At 36.0% G+C, this 18,684-nt stretch overlaps 1 protein-coding gene across 1 annotated transcript in view; it reads left to right on the top strand.

Annotated features, from left to right (window-relative positions):
* Abca5 (ATP binding cassette subfamily A member 5) overlaps positions 1-18,684 on the top strand; it is a 63,781-nt gene that overhangs the window by 28,180 nt on the left and 16,917 nt on the right. Inside the window, exons 13-24 of the mRNA XM_050164286.1 lie at positions 112-287; positions 853-972; positions 2,014-2,152; positions 3,299-3,389; positions 3,564-3,703; positions 5,397-5,516; positions 6,951-7,149; positions 9,839-10,008; positions 13,337-13,464; positions 13,868-14,005; positions 15,450-15,563; positions 18,144-18,314. Of these exons, the coding sequence (XP_050020243.1) occupies positions 112-287; positions 853-972; positions 2,014-2,152; positions 3,299-3,389; positions 3,564-3,703; positions 5,397-5,516; positions 6,951-7,149; positions 9,839-10,008; positions 13,337-13,464; positions 13,868-14,005; positions 15,450-15,563; positions 18,144-18,314 (1,706 nt within the window). The remainder of the gene's footprint in view (positions 1-111; positions 288-852; positions 973-2,013; positions 2,153-3,298; positions 3,390-3,563; positions 3,704-5,396; positions 5,517-6,950; positions 7,150-9,838; positions 10,009-13,336; positions 13,465-13,867; positions 14,006-15,449; positions 15,564-18,143; positions 18,315-18,684) is intronic.

Here is an 18,684-nt window from a genome sequence, read left to right as displayed (position 1 = left end):
TTAATTCTGGCTTTGCATATACGTTGTAACAAACTAAGTTATTAGGTACATCAAAACATGCATTTTTAACACCCAATGTCTTTAATGCAAATATAAATATTTTGCTTTTAGGGTTTGCTTCTATATATGGACACAGAGTCTCTGAAATAGATGAAATGTTTGAAGCAAGAAAAATGATTGGCATTTGTCCACAGTTAGATATAAACTTTGATGTTTTGACAGTAGAAGAAAATTTATCAATTTTGGCTTCAATCAAAGGAATCCCAGCCAACAATATAATTCAAGAAGTATGTTATCCATATATAAACCATCACTGTATTTCCTATAAATTAATATTCTTTGTAATGTACAGTAAATATGCTTGAAAATCTAAACATATAAAACCTATCTGGGCCAGTAAGTAGAAAATGTGAAGAATTAGATGCCTTTGGAGTCCATATCTTAGCACATGTGAATAATCCATTTTTCATCCGGAGGGCACTTACTCTCCGCTCCCTTTCCCCCATCTGCTCTGCCCTCTCCCATCTTCTAACCATCACTGTCCCTGGCTCTGTACACACAGAACTTTCAGACTCATCCTTTTCCTTCTCCATCATCGAGCAAGGCACAAAATTTAAACAGACTGCCCCCAAGAACCTTGTTACTATTATTTTCAAGATTATGTATGATATTTGTAAAAGTTAAGCACATCCTATCATTTTAAAGTTGATATTAAAGTTAATTTTAAAATTGTACTGTTTTAATGATGCTTAAAACACTACTACAAGACTTAAGATATATAAAAAATAATTTGATGGTTATTGAAATGATATGATTATTAAAATAACATTGTTCATACTTTATTTTTTTCAGGTGCAAAAGGTTTTACTGGATTTGGATATGCAAGCCATCAAAGATAACCAGGCAAAAAAACTAAGTGGTGGCCAAAAAAGAAAACTATCTTTAGGAATTGCAGTTCTTGGGAATCCAAAGGTAATAGAATGTTCATTTCACTGATGAGATCATTTTAAATTAAATTAGGTAGGAAAGAAGGTAATGGGGCTGGAAATAAGGCTCACTGGTTAAGAGCACTGGCTGCTCTTCCAGGGGACCTGTGTTGGATCTATTCCCAGCATCCATATAGCTACTTAGCTGTTTCTCTCTCCAGTTCCAGGGGGATCTGATACACTTTTCTGGCTTCTGAGGTACCAGGCATACATGCAGTACACACATGTACATGTATGCAAAATACTCATATGTATAGAATAATAAATATAATTTTTACAAAATTAAAACAAGAAAAAATTAAAGGGATAATTAAGTTAGCCACTACCCAGGTGCACTTATTTTACATGTGTTTATTTTATGCTTTCTCTAGTCGTAGAAACAGAGAAGTGACTTTGCCTTGCACATAGTTAAAAAGCTCATGTGTATGCTTACAGCAGAGAACCAATGGAAACCTCCATCCTCTTTTGTTTTTCCTTTCTAATATAGTATGGGATCAGGATGGATTCTGAATTTTTATTATCTGGGCTTTGTTCTAGCATCCACTGTTGTGGTTTTTAAATTAAAAACAACTTGAAGCCAGACGAGGTGGCACATTCCTGTAATCCAGCACTCAAGAAGCTGAGTCAGAAAGATCATGAGTTCAAGGCTAGTCTAGGCTACATAGTAAGGGTCTATTTTAATAAAAAGTTCCCCTCATAAAATAGAAAGAAAAAGTGTCATCCCCCCAAAATGCTTTCCTTGAAATGATATAGAACATTCTCTAAATAATCAATTCTATATATACATATTCAATTACATACAGCAATATACTTAATATTTGCCACTTTGTACGATTGTCATTATCAGTGTCTTACATATAAGTAACCAAGGAAAAGATTCACTTACAATTTTAAACATTTATACAAGCTTTATGTAACTGTACAAAACAGTTTTGGGTGGAAATATTAACTTGAAATAGAGAAAATGTCCAGTATCCACCTAAGTTTTAATTGTTTTCTTTTTTTTTTCATATCCGTGTTTACGCAGATACTGTTGCTAGATGAACCAACAGCAGGGATGGACCCCTGCTCTCGTCATATTGTTTGGAATCTCCTTAAATACAGGAAGGCTAACAGAGTGACAGTATTCAGTACTCATTTTATGGATGAAGCTGACATTCTTGCTGGTGAGAATTTTGCTTTTAAAAGATAAGGTCACAAGCCTGAAGGGAGGTAAACATGGAAATGCTAAATCCCAAGGAATAAATGTTTATTTAGTAGTGTACATGATAAACAAAAAAGATTTTTTAAGATTAAAAATTATTTATTTCTGTGTTCAGTGTTTCCCAAATCATCCTCAGCTTCAGTGAGTTCACAAAAGAACTCATATAAGAGTTTCCATATTTTATACTCATATAATTAATTTATTATAGCAGAAGGCTGTGAAGCAATCTTAGCAAATTGCTGAATCACATGAGGCACAATCTGGAGGAAGCCAGGCACAGATTCCCAGAGTCTCTTAATCTCTCCATGCTTTTCTTGTGACCATATTTATGAAATAGTGTCTTCTAGTTTCTTAGAGACTCAGTGTCCATGGCCATAGAGCTACTCTTTCTAACACAGAACATTTCTAGACACCCTGAAAGAAAAAAAAAGTGTTTGGCATAAACTATATACATGTTTGTGTGTAGAGTTTTTGACACTAATAGGAATCTTTCTCTATTCATATCCCCAGATACTAGTTAAGGGCCAGCTTTGTAAGCAGGTTGTTCTAAGGCAGGTTTCCCTGGCCTGTGAACCATTTATGTGCAGTTTTGTATATACACATATACACACATACAATCCAGGTGTAAGCTGGAATTGGTTTCTAACACCTAGAAGAGAGGTGTGAGAGTTGGAACTACTGTACCGTAGTGTGGTGCAGTAGATGGGTAAGCTCACCCATCTCTGCAGTATCTCAACCAAAAAGAATCCAGGAAACTAACCTTTTTATTTTTTGTTTTTATGTTTCCTTTTCTGTACACCTGGTTATACAGGAATCATGAAAACTCCTGTATTATAAGTCCCTTTAGGAAGATTCTGCGCTATCTGGGGTATGCACTCTGGAGTCAGGCTGCCTGAGTACAGTTCCTGGCTTCATTATGTTAGTCACTCCGTGAATCATGTCTAAACAGTGTATATTTTTCTTCTCTCGATATTCTTCTCTGAAAAATAGGTGATGATTTTCTAGTGTCTTTCTCATAAGGTTGTTGTGATGATTTCATGTGGTAATATAATACTTGAATGTATGCCATAATTAACATAGCAATTGAAATGTGCATTCCACTTTGTAGATAGGAAGGCTGTCATATCGCAAGGAATGCTGAAATGTGTTGGTTCTTCAATTTTCCTAAAAAGTAAATGGGGAATCGGCTACCGCCTGAGGTAACACCTCTCTTCTGTGACTTTATTCTCTTTGTGTTTTTGCTTGCCCCACTGTTAGTATTTTTAAGGCTTGCTATTATTGTGTCTTAAATGTGTCTAGTGATATAATTTAAAGCGTTGAGAATTTTGTTGTTTGTGGAGCAATGCTAAGATGATGAATTTGGCTTCCTCTAGCATGCACATTGACAGATACTGCGCCACGGAGTCGCTGTCCTCCCTGGTTAGGCAGCACATTCCTGCAGCCGCTGTGCTGCAGCAGAATGACCAGCAGCTGGTGTACAGCTTGCCTTTCAAAGACATGGACAAATTTTCAGGTATGTTTTTCAGTGTCTTGGTTGACTAGCACTTTTTTTTTTGTTTTAAAGATTTTATTTATTATGTGTACAGTGTTCTGTCTGCATGTACCCCTGCAGGTCAGAAGAGGACACCAGATCTCATTACAGATGGTTGTGAGCCACCATGTGGTTGCTGGGTCTTGAACTCAGGACCTCTAGAAGAGCAGACACTGCTCTTAACCTCTGAGCCATCTCTCCAGCCCCTGTACTTTTGTTTTTGAAATGCATTTTCCTGATTGTCTTTTTTGATTATTTTTCTATATAATAATTCTAAGTGTCCTGAGCTTGTAGTTTTTCTACTTTATCTTGTCTTTGAACCCGAAATATTGCGTACTACTGTGTGATTTTTGTTTTCCTCTTTTTACAAACAGTATGCAATTATAATTGGTTAATTTATATCTTAATGCAAACAAAGAGGATCATGTTTATGTTGTTAAGAAGAAATAAATTAAGACTGGTTCTGGTGGTGCCCATATGTAATTATAGAACTTGGGAGGCAGAGGCAGCTGGAGGATGGCTATAGGGGTGAAGCCAGTCTAGTTTGCATAGCAAGTCCCAGACAAACCCAGCCAGTTCTACAGTGGCAGACCCTGCTTCAAAAAAAAAAGTCAGAATTTGGTGTAGGCTTCCTGAGGACAAGAAGTGTATGTGCGTGTTCTTTTGTTATTGTTTGGTTTTGGTGTATAAGTGTGTAGGGAGACTTTGTACATGTTTTCAAATAATTTCTAATTTCAGATTAAAATATAAATTATTTTAATTTAGAGTTATCATTTTATATATTTAAGTGATATAAAATATTTATTAATTTTAATTTATAACATGCTGAAGTTCTAATTGATTTTTTTCTGCAAATAAAATTTCCTTGGCATTCCTTGGAATTTATAATAATGTTAAAAGTATCCTGAGACCAAAGTCTTTACCACTATGCTAAGTAAATTTAATCATATTCTAATTTTTTCTTTTCTTTAACCCTTCTTTCTTTCTTTCTTTCTTTCTTTCTTCTTTCTTTCTTTCTTTCTTTCTTTCTTTCTTTCTTTCTTTCTTTCTTTCTTCTTCCTTCCTTCCTTCCTTCCTTCCTTCCTTCCTTTTTTCTTTTTTTCTCTGTCTTTCTTACCCTCTCCCTTCCTCCTCTCTCCTTTCTTACTCCTTCTTTCTCCTTTCACACTGTAGTCCAGGCTGTCTTGGAACTCACCAACACCATGTAGTGCTGTGTGGTCTTAATTTCATGACAGTCCTCTTGCCTCAGTTTATAGAGTGCTGAGATCACAGACATGAATAACTATGCTTGACTTATACCCATTTTGGAATGTATTTTAGACTATTTGTATTATTTTTGAATGGTATTATAGGTCAATTTTTATTAACCTTATGTGTGTGTGTGTGTGTGTGTGTGTGTGTGTGTGTGAGAGAGAGAGAGAGAGAGAGAGAGAGAGAGAGAGAGAGAGAGAGAGTATTTGCATGTGAGTATACGTGCCTGTGGAGTCTTTTCAGAAGTGTTAGATTCCCGTGAGCTGGAGTTAGAGGCAGGTGTGAGCTACTCTAACATTGGAGCAGGAAATTGAACTCGGGTCCTCTGTAAGAGCATATTTACTTTTAACTATTGAGCCATCTCTCCAACCCTCTACATGACTTACGAGAGCTCTATATCATTTGACCCGTTTTTTTCTTTTAGGCTTGTTTTCTGCTCTAGACATTCATTCAAATCTGGGCATTATTTCATATGGTGTTTCCATGACGACATTGGAAGATGTATTCTTAAAGTTAGAAGTTGAAGCAGAAATTGATCAAGCAGGTAAAAATATCAGCCAGTGAACTGGATAAGACAAATAATTATATAAGCAAATAAACTATGCAAGCATATGAAGTTTGTTTTGCTTTGTGGAACCAAGGACAGAAGTAAATAAATAGCTTAAATATTTGTTAACTGTGATAGAAATTATGAAGGAAATGACATTATATTCTTGAAAGGTTTTATTGAGACTGAAGTGAGATGTCAATTACCAGAAAAGTCCAGACATTCAAACATTCTAGGGCAAAATATAGCAGATAAAGAAAGTTTCTACTTCACATGTGTTGAGACATTAATTAGATATCTTTGAGGTAAAAACACACAGGTCACCATGGCAGGAACCATGAGGAAAGTTAGACACATTGATGTCAGAGAGGAGACCAATGGCCGGGGCATGTTTTGCTTCTGAACATCTGCGAAGAACTTTCTTTAAGTTTTTAGTACAATGTCAAAGGGTTTTGAACAAAGAAATAACTTAGTAATTCCTTATTTGTGTTTTACTGAGCACATTCTTGGCTGGGAAGGTAGCTCTGTTATAGAGCACTTGTCTGGTATCTTGAAGATTCTGGGTTTCAAGTCCAGCATTGAAAAAGTGTTTCTAATTATTGAATGATAACTGTAGTATGAAAGAAGATCATAAGATGAGTAAGGAAACTTATAAGTTTTAGTTTGAATTAGAGTGGCAAGGAATGGATTTGTGTTGTATTGATCTCAGCAGTAATGATTTGCCGAGGAGTGTTAGGGAGGGATCAAGAAATCATAAGTTTTTCCTTTGAAAACCTGGTATAGGATTGCTGCTTCCTGAGAGTAGAGGAACAGTGTTATGTAAGGACAGAATGCATTTGTGGTTTCACTGTTGGAGATGTGTTTGAATTTAAGTGGAGATGTGAGGGCTAGAGATGTCCATTTGAAGTCACAACTGTTCTATGGACATAGGTAAGAACACTGGGATAGGGAGGATGGAAATGTGTAAAGGGGCAACCCCCGATGGTGAGCATCAGGAAGCAAGAGAAGGGCTGACAATTAGAGTTTTTCACTAAAGAACAGAAAGGCAGAATTTTAGAAAAACTACCTTTGGGGAAAGAGAAGTGGACATTTAATAGTCAAATAGCATACAGACAAAGTGAGGGAAGAAAATAGTTCTGGAAACAGGATAATGAGGCGCTTGGTGGTGAGAAAGATCGTAGTGACCTTGCCAAGAGCATCCTGGGTGCTGTGGCAAAGAGCGAAGCTGGACCTATGTGGGGTAAAATAGCAAGGTGAGCTGAGAATTTTATAATTGAAATTTAACACGTGTTCAACTTTAGTAGACGCTGACAAAATGTGTAAAGAGCTCAATTTTTGTTCCACATCACTTCCAGATTCATCCTGTAAAGTTGACATGTCTTTGTTTTTATTTATGAACTTTCTGTGTTTGTTTACTTGTATTGGCATTAGATTATAGCGTGTTTACACAGCAGCCACTGGAAGAAGAAATAGACTCAAAATCTTTCGATGAAATGGAACAGAGTTTACTTATTCTTTCTGAAACCAAAGCTTCAGTGAGCAGCATGAGCCTTTGGAGACAGCAGGTGTCTACAATAGCGAAGTTCCATGTCCTCGCACTGAAGCGGGAAAGCAAGTCTGTGCGCTCGGTGTAAGTGCAGTTATCATCCTTCTGGAAGCTTGTCTTTTTGAGATTGGATTTGCTGTCTGGAGTTTTAAATAATGACATGTACACAGCTTTGTAGTTTTGAAAGATTAAAATGACAATTTCACAGTATCAAAGGTACAGTAGTTTTATCACAGACCCGTTGTACTTTATTTTTTATTTATATTGATTGGTTGATTGATTGATTAATTAATTGGTTGATTGAGTGGTTGACTGAGACCAGAGTCTCACTGTGTAGCACCGGCTAGCATGGAACTCACTTAGTAGAGCAGATTGGCCTCAACATAACAGAAATTTACCTGTCTACCTCCTAAGTGCTGGGATTAAAGGTGTGCACTACTGTGTCAAGCTCTGTATTCTTATTTTCTAAACTGGGATTTGTTGTCTCATCTTTAAAATGATGAAGTGACATATAATGCTATCTTATGTCTTACTTTTGAATTATTGTCATTATATTTAAATTTTTATTTTTTATTCATATCTTTTCATAATTTTTCCATTCATTAATTTTTATAATTGTTTTTAGTAAATAGCATGAAAAATACATCTTATCCCTTTTATCAGATGAAGAAGGCTGAAACATAAAGAAATCTATATAGCTAATAGCTAGGATTGAAAAAAAATCTCTATGTAATTTTATTCTCTCTCAGTTAGTATCCCCTTTCTCCCCAGTCTGAGAATGACTTATGGAAAATTAAATCATATATCTATTCTATTAGAGCCAAAATGATTGTAGGAATAAAATAAGAAATTCATAAATGTATGAAATATTCTGGAGTTATTTGAGGTTTCGACCACATTTATTTAGTATCAAACAAATGTTAGTCAAGTATCTGATTTGTTTCTTTATCAATTGTCCTGAAAAAACATTTTTTTTGAGTCAACATGTTTTAGTTTATTTAGTTTAACATCACTTTGGTAATACACTCTCTGGCAAACAAAGTGACTTAATTCAGATTGCTGTAATAAAATACCATGAGCTGGGTGCTTTTGGGGGTTGGAAGTCAAGGATCCCAAGTGTCAGTATGGTAAAGGCTCTTTTCTTTCCGTGAAGAACGATACCATTTAGTTGCATGTGGTAGTGATTTCTTTTTGTGTTTTGAAAGAACGTGCAAACAAGCACACTAACACGTACTTGCTGGTGTCACTTTTATAAGGGCGCTAATCCCATTATAAGGGCCTTATTTAATTTGCATTACTTTCCAGAGTTCCTGTCTTCAGATATCATCAGATTAAAGATGAGGGCTTCATAATGTAAATTTGAGGGACACAAACATTGAGTTTAAGACAAAAAGTTATATAGTCAAATATACTAGGAACTATTTCTTCTGATATTCTCTCAAAGAATAGTTAAGATGTAAGAACACCATGGAAATTTTTTTGGTTTTGTAATGTAAAATTTTAATATTAATCTGAAGTTTCCATATATTCTTCAGTCATGATTTTTTTTCTCAAAACATCTACTAACTTACAGATTTTGATTTAAATACAGCATATTTTGAGGGATGCTGGTTTCAGAATATTTAAAATGATGTAATCATTTTGTTTTGTTATTTGTTTTTTGAAATAGCGTTTCTCACAGAGGCTGCTCTCCAATTCTTAATCCTCCTGCTTCAGCTCCCCAAGGTCTGGGTTAATATGAGTACGTTACCATGCCCAGCAAAAATGGTTTTTAAGAATACAAGTGGTTTAAATGGAAGTTGTAAATTAAATTAAGTGTGATGGCCTAAACACTCCAGCAACTGACATACATTATGTAATATGTAGATGCTTTATAGGCAAGTAACTTTTTTTTTATGGCACTACAGTGTCCTTATGTAGTACTCTATATTCATGGCACTACAGTGTCCTTATGTAGTACTCTATATTCATGGCACTACAGTGTCCTTATGTAGTACTCTATATTCATGGCACTACAGTACGATAATATGCAGGTGTGTATGGCAGACTATGCATCTTATAATACAGTTTGACAGCATCTCACTGGAGCAGTAGCGGCTAATGTAATTAAATTGTGATAAGAGCCAGGCAGTGGTGGCGCACGCCTTTAATCCCAGCACTCGGGAGGCAGAGGCAGGTGGAGCTCTGAGTTTGAGGCCAACCAGGTCTACAAGAGCAAGAGCTAGTTCCAGGACAGGACCTAGAACTACAGAGAAACCCTGTCTCGAAAAAAAAAATGTGATAAGTATGAAAATTTTAAATTGCAGATTTTTCACTATTTTAATTTTCTTTCCTGTACTTAACAATATTTTTGTCAGTGTATGAAAAGTAAATGGCTAGAATAGAGTCTGAGCAAGAAGCAGTTCCTTCAGAAATATAGAAACATAAACATTTATGATAATACTTATTTCTTTAACAGTTTTATGTTTATATGTCCTATAATTTAAGAGAGAATCTTGTCTAAATATACTTTTAAAACTTTTTCTTCTCTTTACCTAAAATTTATTACTCTATAATTTTGATATTCCCACTTTGCTTTTTCTCTAATATTTGTATCAGATCAGTTTTGGTAACAGGTTTTTACTAAGTTTTTACTTGTCTTTGTTTTTTGTTCATCTTCTTTGTTTACTTTTGTAATTGAGTATTAAATTTATACTAATATGAAGAAAGATCTCTGATGAATTTGTATGCCAATGTATCTTAAGCTATACTATTATTTTTTTTTTTTTTGCAGGTTGCTTCTGCTTTTAATTTTTTTTGCAGTTCAGATTTTTATGTTTTTGGTACATCATTCTTTTAAAAATGCTGTGGTTCCCATCAAACTTGTTCCAGACTTGTATTTCCTAAAACCTGGAGATAAACCTCATAAATATAAAACAAGCCTGCTGCTTCAAAATTCTACTGGTGAGAGGGTGTGAAGGTCTGTGAATGTGTGTTGGCTGGGGCAGGGGGTGAAAGGTTGATGAAGTTCAGAGTAAAGCGAGCATGATCTATTGTTGTAAAATCTAAATTAAATACTTATCTTATTGATACTGAATAATACCAGAAATAATGTTTTAGTTTAAGTGTAATTGGCAGTTTTAAAAATATTCTAATATTCTGCTTATAATTATTATTCTTTTTTAAGACAGTAGTAAGTTCTTACAGGCATATTTTACCTCAGAATTTAGCGATGGTCTTTGAGGCCTAGCCTCAGTGCGCCCTTGGGGTTCAGAGAGGATGCTATAGCAATGGAAGGCTAGGGATCTGAGGGCGAGGAATGAATCCCTGTGCTTCTTCGTGCTTGTTTCTTTGTATTGTCTTGCTTTTATCCTAATTCTCCTGCCCTATTTCTTACTTCTCCTAGCTTCTTCCACTATTCTAAAAGCTCTTCTCCTTGGGAGCCTTGAAGCAATAAATTACAAGAGTTACCTCCTCACTGGAGCATGCTCCTAGTGTAGGTGAGAAGGGAGCTGAGCCATTACCATGGCAACATAAGGTCCCAAGGCCATAGGAGCAAGAGCGTGACCAAGGGGGCACAGTGCCCAATGGCAACTTTGAGACACAGGTCCATTGTTAACAGACTGGCAAGTGAAGAACTGAGATGCCCTTCCTGGGGTGCTCTGCACAGCAACCTGGCCATATATCTGTGACTCTGATCTTGTGCAAGCTGTAAAGTTTTAAATTTATGATATATTTATGAAAAGCCTTTAGTTGAGTTTGAAATTGCTCTGAGGTGAAAGTGAGCTAATTGTGTGTGCAGTTAGTCTGAGCAAGATAACAAAGTAGGCTTCTAAGTGTCCGCAGTCCTTGTGGGACAGATAGATCCAGTTGTGGAGCATGTCCCAGTATATATTCTTTATATCAAAATTATACAGCCAAATGAAAAGTCATCTTCTTGACAACACCAAGATGTATGTGCCCAGTAGATGAAATGTTTTCATGAGATACACACACTAGCAGTGGGAAAATACCCGAAGCTATTCTTAGGGAAGAAATGATTGAATTCAGGAGAGAAATTGCAGACAGGAGCAACTGGTTTCCACAGCCAGGAACTCCATGGCCTTTCCAGGTGGGGCTCGCTCTCAGAATCACTCAACAGGTCGGCCTGTTGAACACTAGATGTCACCGGCTGTATTCTATCTCTCATGGCCTGACAGAAGTTCATGATGTTCTTAATGAACTTTAGGTTGTAAAGTTCTCCTTAGCAAGAGCTATCTATATCGATATCGATATTGATACCGATAGATAGTATATCGATGGATAGATAGTATTTCCACATATTTATTGAGATTTAAAGATTCATCAAAAACTATGTGAAGAATTGGTTATAAGTAAGAAATAAGCCTTACTTACATGTAAGTATTTATACCTGAATATCTTGTTTGCAGTTGATAATTTTGCATTTACTATTTTTATCCTAACTATATAATTGACAAAAAGTTTTTTCATATTTTTATGGACTTGAGCTAATTTTAAATTAGGATTCTAAGTTTTCAAAATATTAGAACTTAGTAAAGAACTTCATTTATTCATATTCAGCTTTTTTTATAACATCTTAGGTAAATAACCCATAATCTGAAGACTTGCAGAAACTATGTTACTATGGAATTCATTACTGTTAAAATACGATGCTAAGTATGATACGTAACCTTGATCTTTTCTGAAAAAGATGCATTTAGCATGGAGAATCTCTCCAATTAGAAAATATTTTACAGTTTACCTTTTTCACTTAGAAATCGTGTCTTCAATATGTATTTTATGTAGCTAGAATACAATACTTTGTGAAATCTCTTATTTTTGATTTTTATGCATACCTAAAAATTATATAAGTATCTCAAATATATCTGTTCTTTCATTTTTACTGCATTATAGAAATTCTAGTATTTCAGTGTTTGTCTCTTCATGACTTTCTGTAGCATTTCTTTTGAATCTGTACTCTATTGCTGGTCCAAAATGAAGCCTGTGTGTGTATGCGTGTATATATAAATATATATGTAAGCGTATACATACATACACATATATATGTGTGTATGCGTGCATATGTAATGCAGTATATACAATACACATAAACACATGCATACACACATTAGATACTTTCTTATCCTTTGAGAGCATAAGTTACATAGTTACATCACTCATGGTCTAGCTTTTCTCTATAGTGATATTGTATTCATATTTTCATAAGTAAAGCTTGCCTAAAAGCTTGCCTAAATATCAAAAGGGCAAAACTAAGCCACTAAGAGGTCAGACAGTCTTGGCTGTTTTGCTTTTCTGACCTTTAGTCAAATTTAACATAAAAGAAAACATCAATATACTTTTCTTGATTATGTACCAGTCTCTAGTGTCCAGAGATCAGTTAAGGTCCTTGGTCAGGAGAAAATTCTGTGCTGTGAGGCTGGGATGCACCACTCTATGCTGTTCATGCTGCAGGCAGTCAGTTACTGGGAGTGCCCGGTTTGTGAGACTGGGGCTTCTCTGTGAGTCTCATCTGTTCTGCTTTGGGTCCTGGCTTCTCTGTGGTGCAGCAGGACTGCTTCCACTCTTTGCACATGATGCTGTACATTTCAACACAAACAGGATTCAGCTTTTTTTTTTTTTTTTTGGTTTTGAATCAGTTAGGTAGAAGACTAATTTTTGTGTTGGCTATTTTTACATAATTAAAATTATCAAATAGATAGTTTTAACTCTTTATTCAGATTTCATGATAACTTTTTTACTGTTATTAATATTTCTGTAGGCAGCAGATAAAATTTACGCAGTCACCAGGTTCTGTTGAATGCCTTGCATGTGTGTTCTGTCATCTAGTTGTCACAGTCACTGTTCTGTAAAGTAGTTATACCGCTTTCTTCTTGACAGAGGAGGAAGCAAGATCTAGACTATCACTGTAACTTGGTTGAAGGATGTATAGTGTAAGTGGTTCAACTTGGATTTGAATCTTGGCCTACCAGCTATAGAGCCAATGCTCTTACCAATGTGTAGCCCAAAGATAAAAGATCTTCTTGAAAGAGCATTATCTCCTAATGTAGTTAAAAGTCAGGCTGGGTGGTATAGCACACACCTTTAATCCCAGCATTCCGGAGGCAGAGGCAGGAGGAGCTCTGTGAGTTTGAGGCCAGCCTGCTCTACAGAGCAAGTTTCAGGGCAGGCCCCAAAGCTACAGAGAAATCCTGTCTTGAAAAAACTGGAAAAAAAAAAGTCAACTACGTTTCTTACTTTAACTGATTCTTTTTATTCTCATTTTCTAATCCAGACTCAGATATCAATGATCTTATTAACTTTTTCACACACCAGAACATAATGGTGACAATGTTTAATGACAGTGACTATGTGTCTGCTGCTCCCCATAGTGCAGCTTTAAATGTGGTGCTTGCAGAAAAGGTAAGAGTGTTAGACGTGAGTACTCATTTACAAGTTATAGAGTACTACAGTGCTTGCTTCCCCATTTCTCATGAATCACGGTCTATTTCTAGAAATGATTAAAAATAATCGGTTTTGTCTGTGATAGATTTTATGCCCTGGTAAGTGATCAGTAAAATCTTTTTATTTTATTTTCATGTTATATTTTTGCTTAAAATACCTGCATATTTCAAGCCAGGATATCTTAGTTGTCATCACTTTTCCTTTCCCTTGTTGAAGCTGTTTTTTCACAGTGCCTAATAAAATTTAATTAATTAAAATATTTAATTAATCTAATGAGGTTAGTTAGCAAGAAAAGTTTGGGCTTTAGTGATATCAGTATTCTTATATAAAGAATGTGATAAGTCTTCTCTTTAAATTGCAGGACTATGTTTTTACGGCTGTTTTCAACAGTACTATGGTTTATTCTTTACCAGTAATGATGAACATCATTAGTAACTACTATCTTTATCATTTAAATGTGACTGAAGCTATCCAGATCTGGAGTACCCCATTCATTCAAGTAAGCAAACATACACAAATATGAATTCAACTGTGGAAATACCGTAACGTTAAAAGTTGAAGTGGGGGAATTTAGGGGTTTCCAGGAGTAGTATGCTTTAAATCCAGAGCAGCTCTTTTTGATGCTGGTAGGTTTGTGAAACCCTGATATTTTAGTTGTAGACAAGAATGAACATTGTTTAGTATTTTTTGGGGGGATGGGTTTTGGGATCTAGCCACTGAGATACTGAAAGAAATCTTGAGAAGTCACATGGGCAACCATTTTTACTTTAAGTAGCTGTCTTACACTTTTTCATTGCTGCAAAGAGACACTATGTGTGCAGTTAGTCTGAGCAACTAACTCACGGCAACTCTTACAAAGAAAACATTTAATTGAACTGGCAGCTTACAGTTTCAGTGATTCAGTCAATTATCATCATGACAGGGAACATGGCAGTGTGCAGGCAGACTTAGAACTGGCTACATCTTGACCAGAAAGTGGCAGGAAGTTGGTTAACTTTCATACTGAGCGAAGCTTGAGAAAAGAGACTTTAAAGCCCAGCCCCACAGTGACATACTTACTCCAACCAAACCACATCTACTCCAGCAAGGCCACACCTCCTAAGAGTGCCTTTCTTTTTGGGGTGTCATTTTCTTTCAAACCACCACTGTAGCAAAATGTTGAAGGTCAAGAACAAGACAGTGATGTACTGTTTCTACATCATCTATGAAAATGTGGGCCAGGACCATGGTGCTTGTTAGAATGTGGGTTCTGTTCTAATGCAGAGTACCTTTCCTGTTCATGAGTGTATCACCTTACATAAAAATGGTAGAGATGAGTCCAGGATTTACTCTTAGAATGCTTCACTAGCAGGTGCAAGAAACTGGGTTTGGTCTCTAACACAAAGATTAGGGTGAGAAAGGATAGAGAAATGAACTTGTTGAGGGTAGTAATAACACCCAAAGCAACCTAAGTCTCTGGTAATCTGCATTTGGATGTCAGTTACCTTTTGACCTGCCTGGAAAAGTTAGCTGACTCCTTAGGGTAACAAGGGACATGGAGATAGAGGAGTTAAAGTCACCCTTGTTTGGGAGATGTTCTTGATTCTTTAGGAAAATAAGCTTGGATGTAGGTTTTCCCGGTGGGAAAAAGGAGGGATCAAGGTCCTATTTGACGTAGTCATAAAAGTATTCACACAATAAGTAAAACGTACCAAAAGTCGTTTTTAGGTCTTTCTTGTCACTGCATCGGGCCACTGGTAGATATGCTAATTGTTTATTACACATACTAATTAGTGGCAGAGTTGGCAGTGTAGCCCGGCACTTCTTGGTAATAAACCTGTTATTCGTCCATACCCTATGGTAGATATCTTAATGTCTTTCTTTAGAAATTTTAATGCTCTTTCAGGATATTCTAAGGCATTCTAAAGGATTCACATTCATTTCCTATTGTGTTTGTCTTTCAGGAAATTACTGATATAGTCTTTAAAGTTGAACTATATTTTCAAGCAGCTTTGCTTGGCATTATCGTTACTGCAATGCCACCTTACTTTGCCATGGAGAATGCAGAGAATCATAAGGTAATTGTTCACACAAAAAAATTACAGGTATCAGCTTCTGTCAAGTCTGAGGACCTGAGTTAGATCCCTGCAATCCACATGGTAGAAGGAAAGAACCAATTCCTCCAAATTGCCCTCTGATACCTACATGTGCCACACATGTGTACACATAAGTCAATTTAAAACATGTTTTTTATGTTAGTTAAAAAAAATAAATAGGGGCTGGAGAAATGCTTCAGCAGGTAGGAGCACTGGCTTTCCTTGCAGAGCCCTGCATCATCTCTGAGTATTCACAACTGCCTGTTACTCTTGTTCCAGGGAATTCTGTGTCCTCCTTTGCCCTCCATGGGCCCCTGCATGCATGTGGTACTATAACCTCCTAGACACACATAAACATGATTAAATATCTTAAATAAGATAAGAAAATATCAGGTTTCTATTGCTGCTAGTAAGGATTTTATATATATATTTGCCTCATAGTAAACTTTAAGAGTATTTAATTTGAAAATGTCTTAGTTATGTTTCTGTTGCTAAGATAAAACAACATTACTGAAAGCAACTTGCAGGGAAGGAGTTTATTTAACTTACACTTCCAGGTCTATTACTGAACGAAGTCAGGTCCAGGAACTCAAGCAATGTTGAAATAGGAGCGGCGGGGCTGCGTCCCCAACACCCCGGCCACTTGGCTAGCTCATGCCCGAAATAACAACACACAAACTGTATTCATTTAAGAACTGCTTGGCCCATGAACTCTAGCCCTTACAGGCTAATTCTCGCACCTGGACTAGCCCATTTCTAGTAATGCGTGTAAGCACCCCAAGGTGCGCTTACCGGGAAGATTCTAGCCTCCCTCCATCGTGGGTCTGAGCTTCATGCGTCTGCCTCAGAGCGCAGAACTATTGCGTCTACCTGGGAGGGCTGAGCATGGCGTCTCTGCTCCAGAGCAGAGCTGTCTGGTCTCTCTGTAAGCAGAGCAGAGTCTGACCTCACTTCCTCTTCCGCCTAGCATCCTATTCTGTTTACTCCTCCTCCCACCAATGCTTTAACCTATGAGGCCAAGCAGTGTGTTTATTACTTAACCAATGAAATCAACAGATTGATATATGACACTCCCACATCAAAGCAAAGCAAAGGAACCCAAAGGCAGGAACTGGAACAGAGGTCATGGAGGAAAGCTGCTTATTCTCCTGCCATTGCTTGCTCACCCTGCTTTCTTACACCGTTAACCTTTTCTTTGGTTTGTGATTTATGTATTTCAAAAGCATATAAATGGAATTACAGTGCGTATTTGACATTTATTATTATTATTATTATTATTACTGTAGCTTCCTAGTGCATTCTTGAAATTCATGAAGTTTGTGTCAGGAGTCTCTGTAGTCCATTCCTTTTTATTATTGAGAACTATCTCAAGATGTGGGTGTATTATAGTTTGTGTAACTACTGCTTGTTAAAAAAACATCTGAAATGTTGCTGGGTTTCACTATTACACATACAGTACTATGAATGTTTGCATATAGGTGTTTGTATGAACACCGGTTTTGCTTGATGTGTATCTGTGCATTGTATGCCTGAAGGACCCACAGAGGCCCAAAGAAGGCATCCGATTTTCTGGGATTAGAGTTCCATGTGGTTGTGAGCCGCATATGAGTGCTGGGAATTAAACCTTGGACCTCTGGATCCAAATAATCTTAACCTGTGAGCCATCTCTCCAGTGTTCCACTTCCTCCTCTTAACACATTTTTTATTTCTTGTTTCCATTTCTCAGTCTGTTGTCTGCTCTTTGATTTAATACTCTTAGTTATTATGAATTGATAGTTTTAGAAGTGTACAAATCAAAGGAATAGTAATTTTCTTTTGTTTTTTTGTTTTTTAGTTTTTTGAGACAAGGTTTTTCTGTAGCTTTGGTTCCTGTCCTGGAACTAGCTCTTATAGACCAGGCTGGCCCCAAACTCAGAGATCCGCCTGCCTCTGCCTCCCGAGTGTTGGGATTGAAGGTGTGCGCCACTACCGCCCAGTTTAGGAATAGTATTTTTAGGCATCAGAATTTGGGAAAGACTTTTACAAAAAATAAATAGTGAGAGCATGAGAAGAAAAACTGATTTCAGTATTAATATACAGGAAACTACTAGTATGAAAACCGTGCAGTTATGTTCTATGCAATTTATTTTAAAAGTATTTAAAATGTATTTTCTTTGCACAAAATTTCACACATAATCTGAAGTTCTGTAAAGGTCCAGAAGATATTAGGCAGTTTATATATTCTTATTAAAAATAGATTTTGAACATGAGAATCCTTTTCCATTTAAATATATCTTCATTTATTTCTGCTTATTTTCATATGAACATGTTTGGCTGTCATTGATCGTATACCCACCATTTCTATGTTACCTTTTGTTTTATCTTAGTACATTCTGATTCTTAAACATTTTGTTGAAATTGATAAATCTTATAAATGAACCTAACTAAGGGCTAAAATGAATGCATGTAAAGTCGCTTTTTTGTTTTGTTGATTAGAATGAAAAGTTATGCAATAATTTTCTTGCTTTTTATTTGTAAATTGCTTAAGATTTTAATAATTCTTTCTTTCTTTTCTTTTTTTAGATCAAAGCTTATACTCAACTTAAACTTTCAGGTCTTTTGCCATCAGCCTATTGGGTTGGACAAGCTGTGGTGGATTTTCCCTTTTTCTTTGTTGTTCTGGCTTTGATGCTGGGAAGTTTATTTGCATTTCGTCATGGATTGTATTTTTATCCTGTAAAACTTCTTGCTGTGGTAAGTTAGCATCAGTTGTGCTCATGATATTTGCAGTTAAATATTTTTAAAAATCTATTTATATGTGAATACATGACAGTTGTCAGGTAGAATAACGTGTATATATTTTAAAACAAAATGAAACAAATATTTGCTATTGTATAGGTTACATTTAATTAAATTTTTTATTGCAAGTGATTTAAAAAGTGCAAGCTACCATTTAAAAATAATCCCTTGAAGCTTGTTGTGGTCTTTCAAGTAGACTATCTACTCTCTTGCATCAGGCACCTAAATACAGTCTTCCTTCCTCATTGGCACACTCAAACATTTTACAAGAAAGTGATTAGTTTCTTTAAAAGACTTGATTCAATTAATGTGCGTATGGGTGTGG

Source organism: Alexandromys fortis, unplaced genomic scaffold (genome assembly GCF_014885135.2).
Source record: "Alexandromys fortis isolate MF-2015 unplaced genomic scaffold, M_Fortis_MF-2015_v1.1 scaffold_156, whole genome shotgun sequence".
Taxonomy (NCBI): Eukaryota; Metazoa; Chordata; class Mammalia; order Rodentia; family Cricetidae; genus Alexandromys; species Alexandromys fortis.
This window is presented reverse-complemented; position numbering and strand designations above follow the sequence as displayed.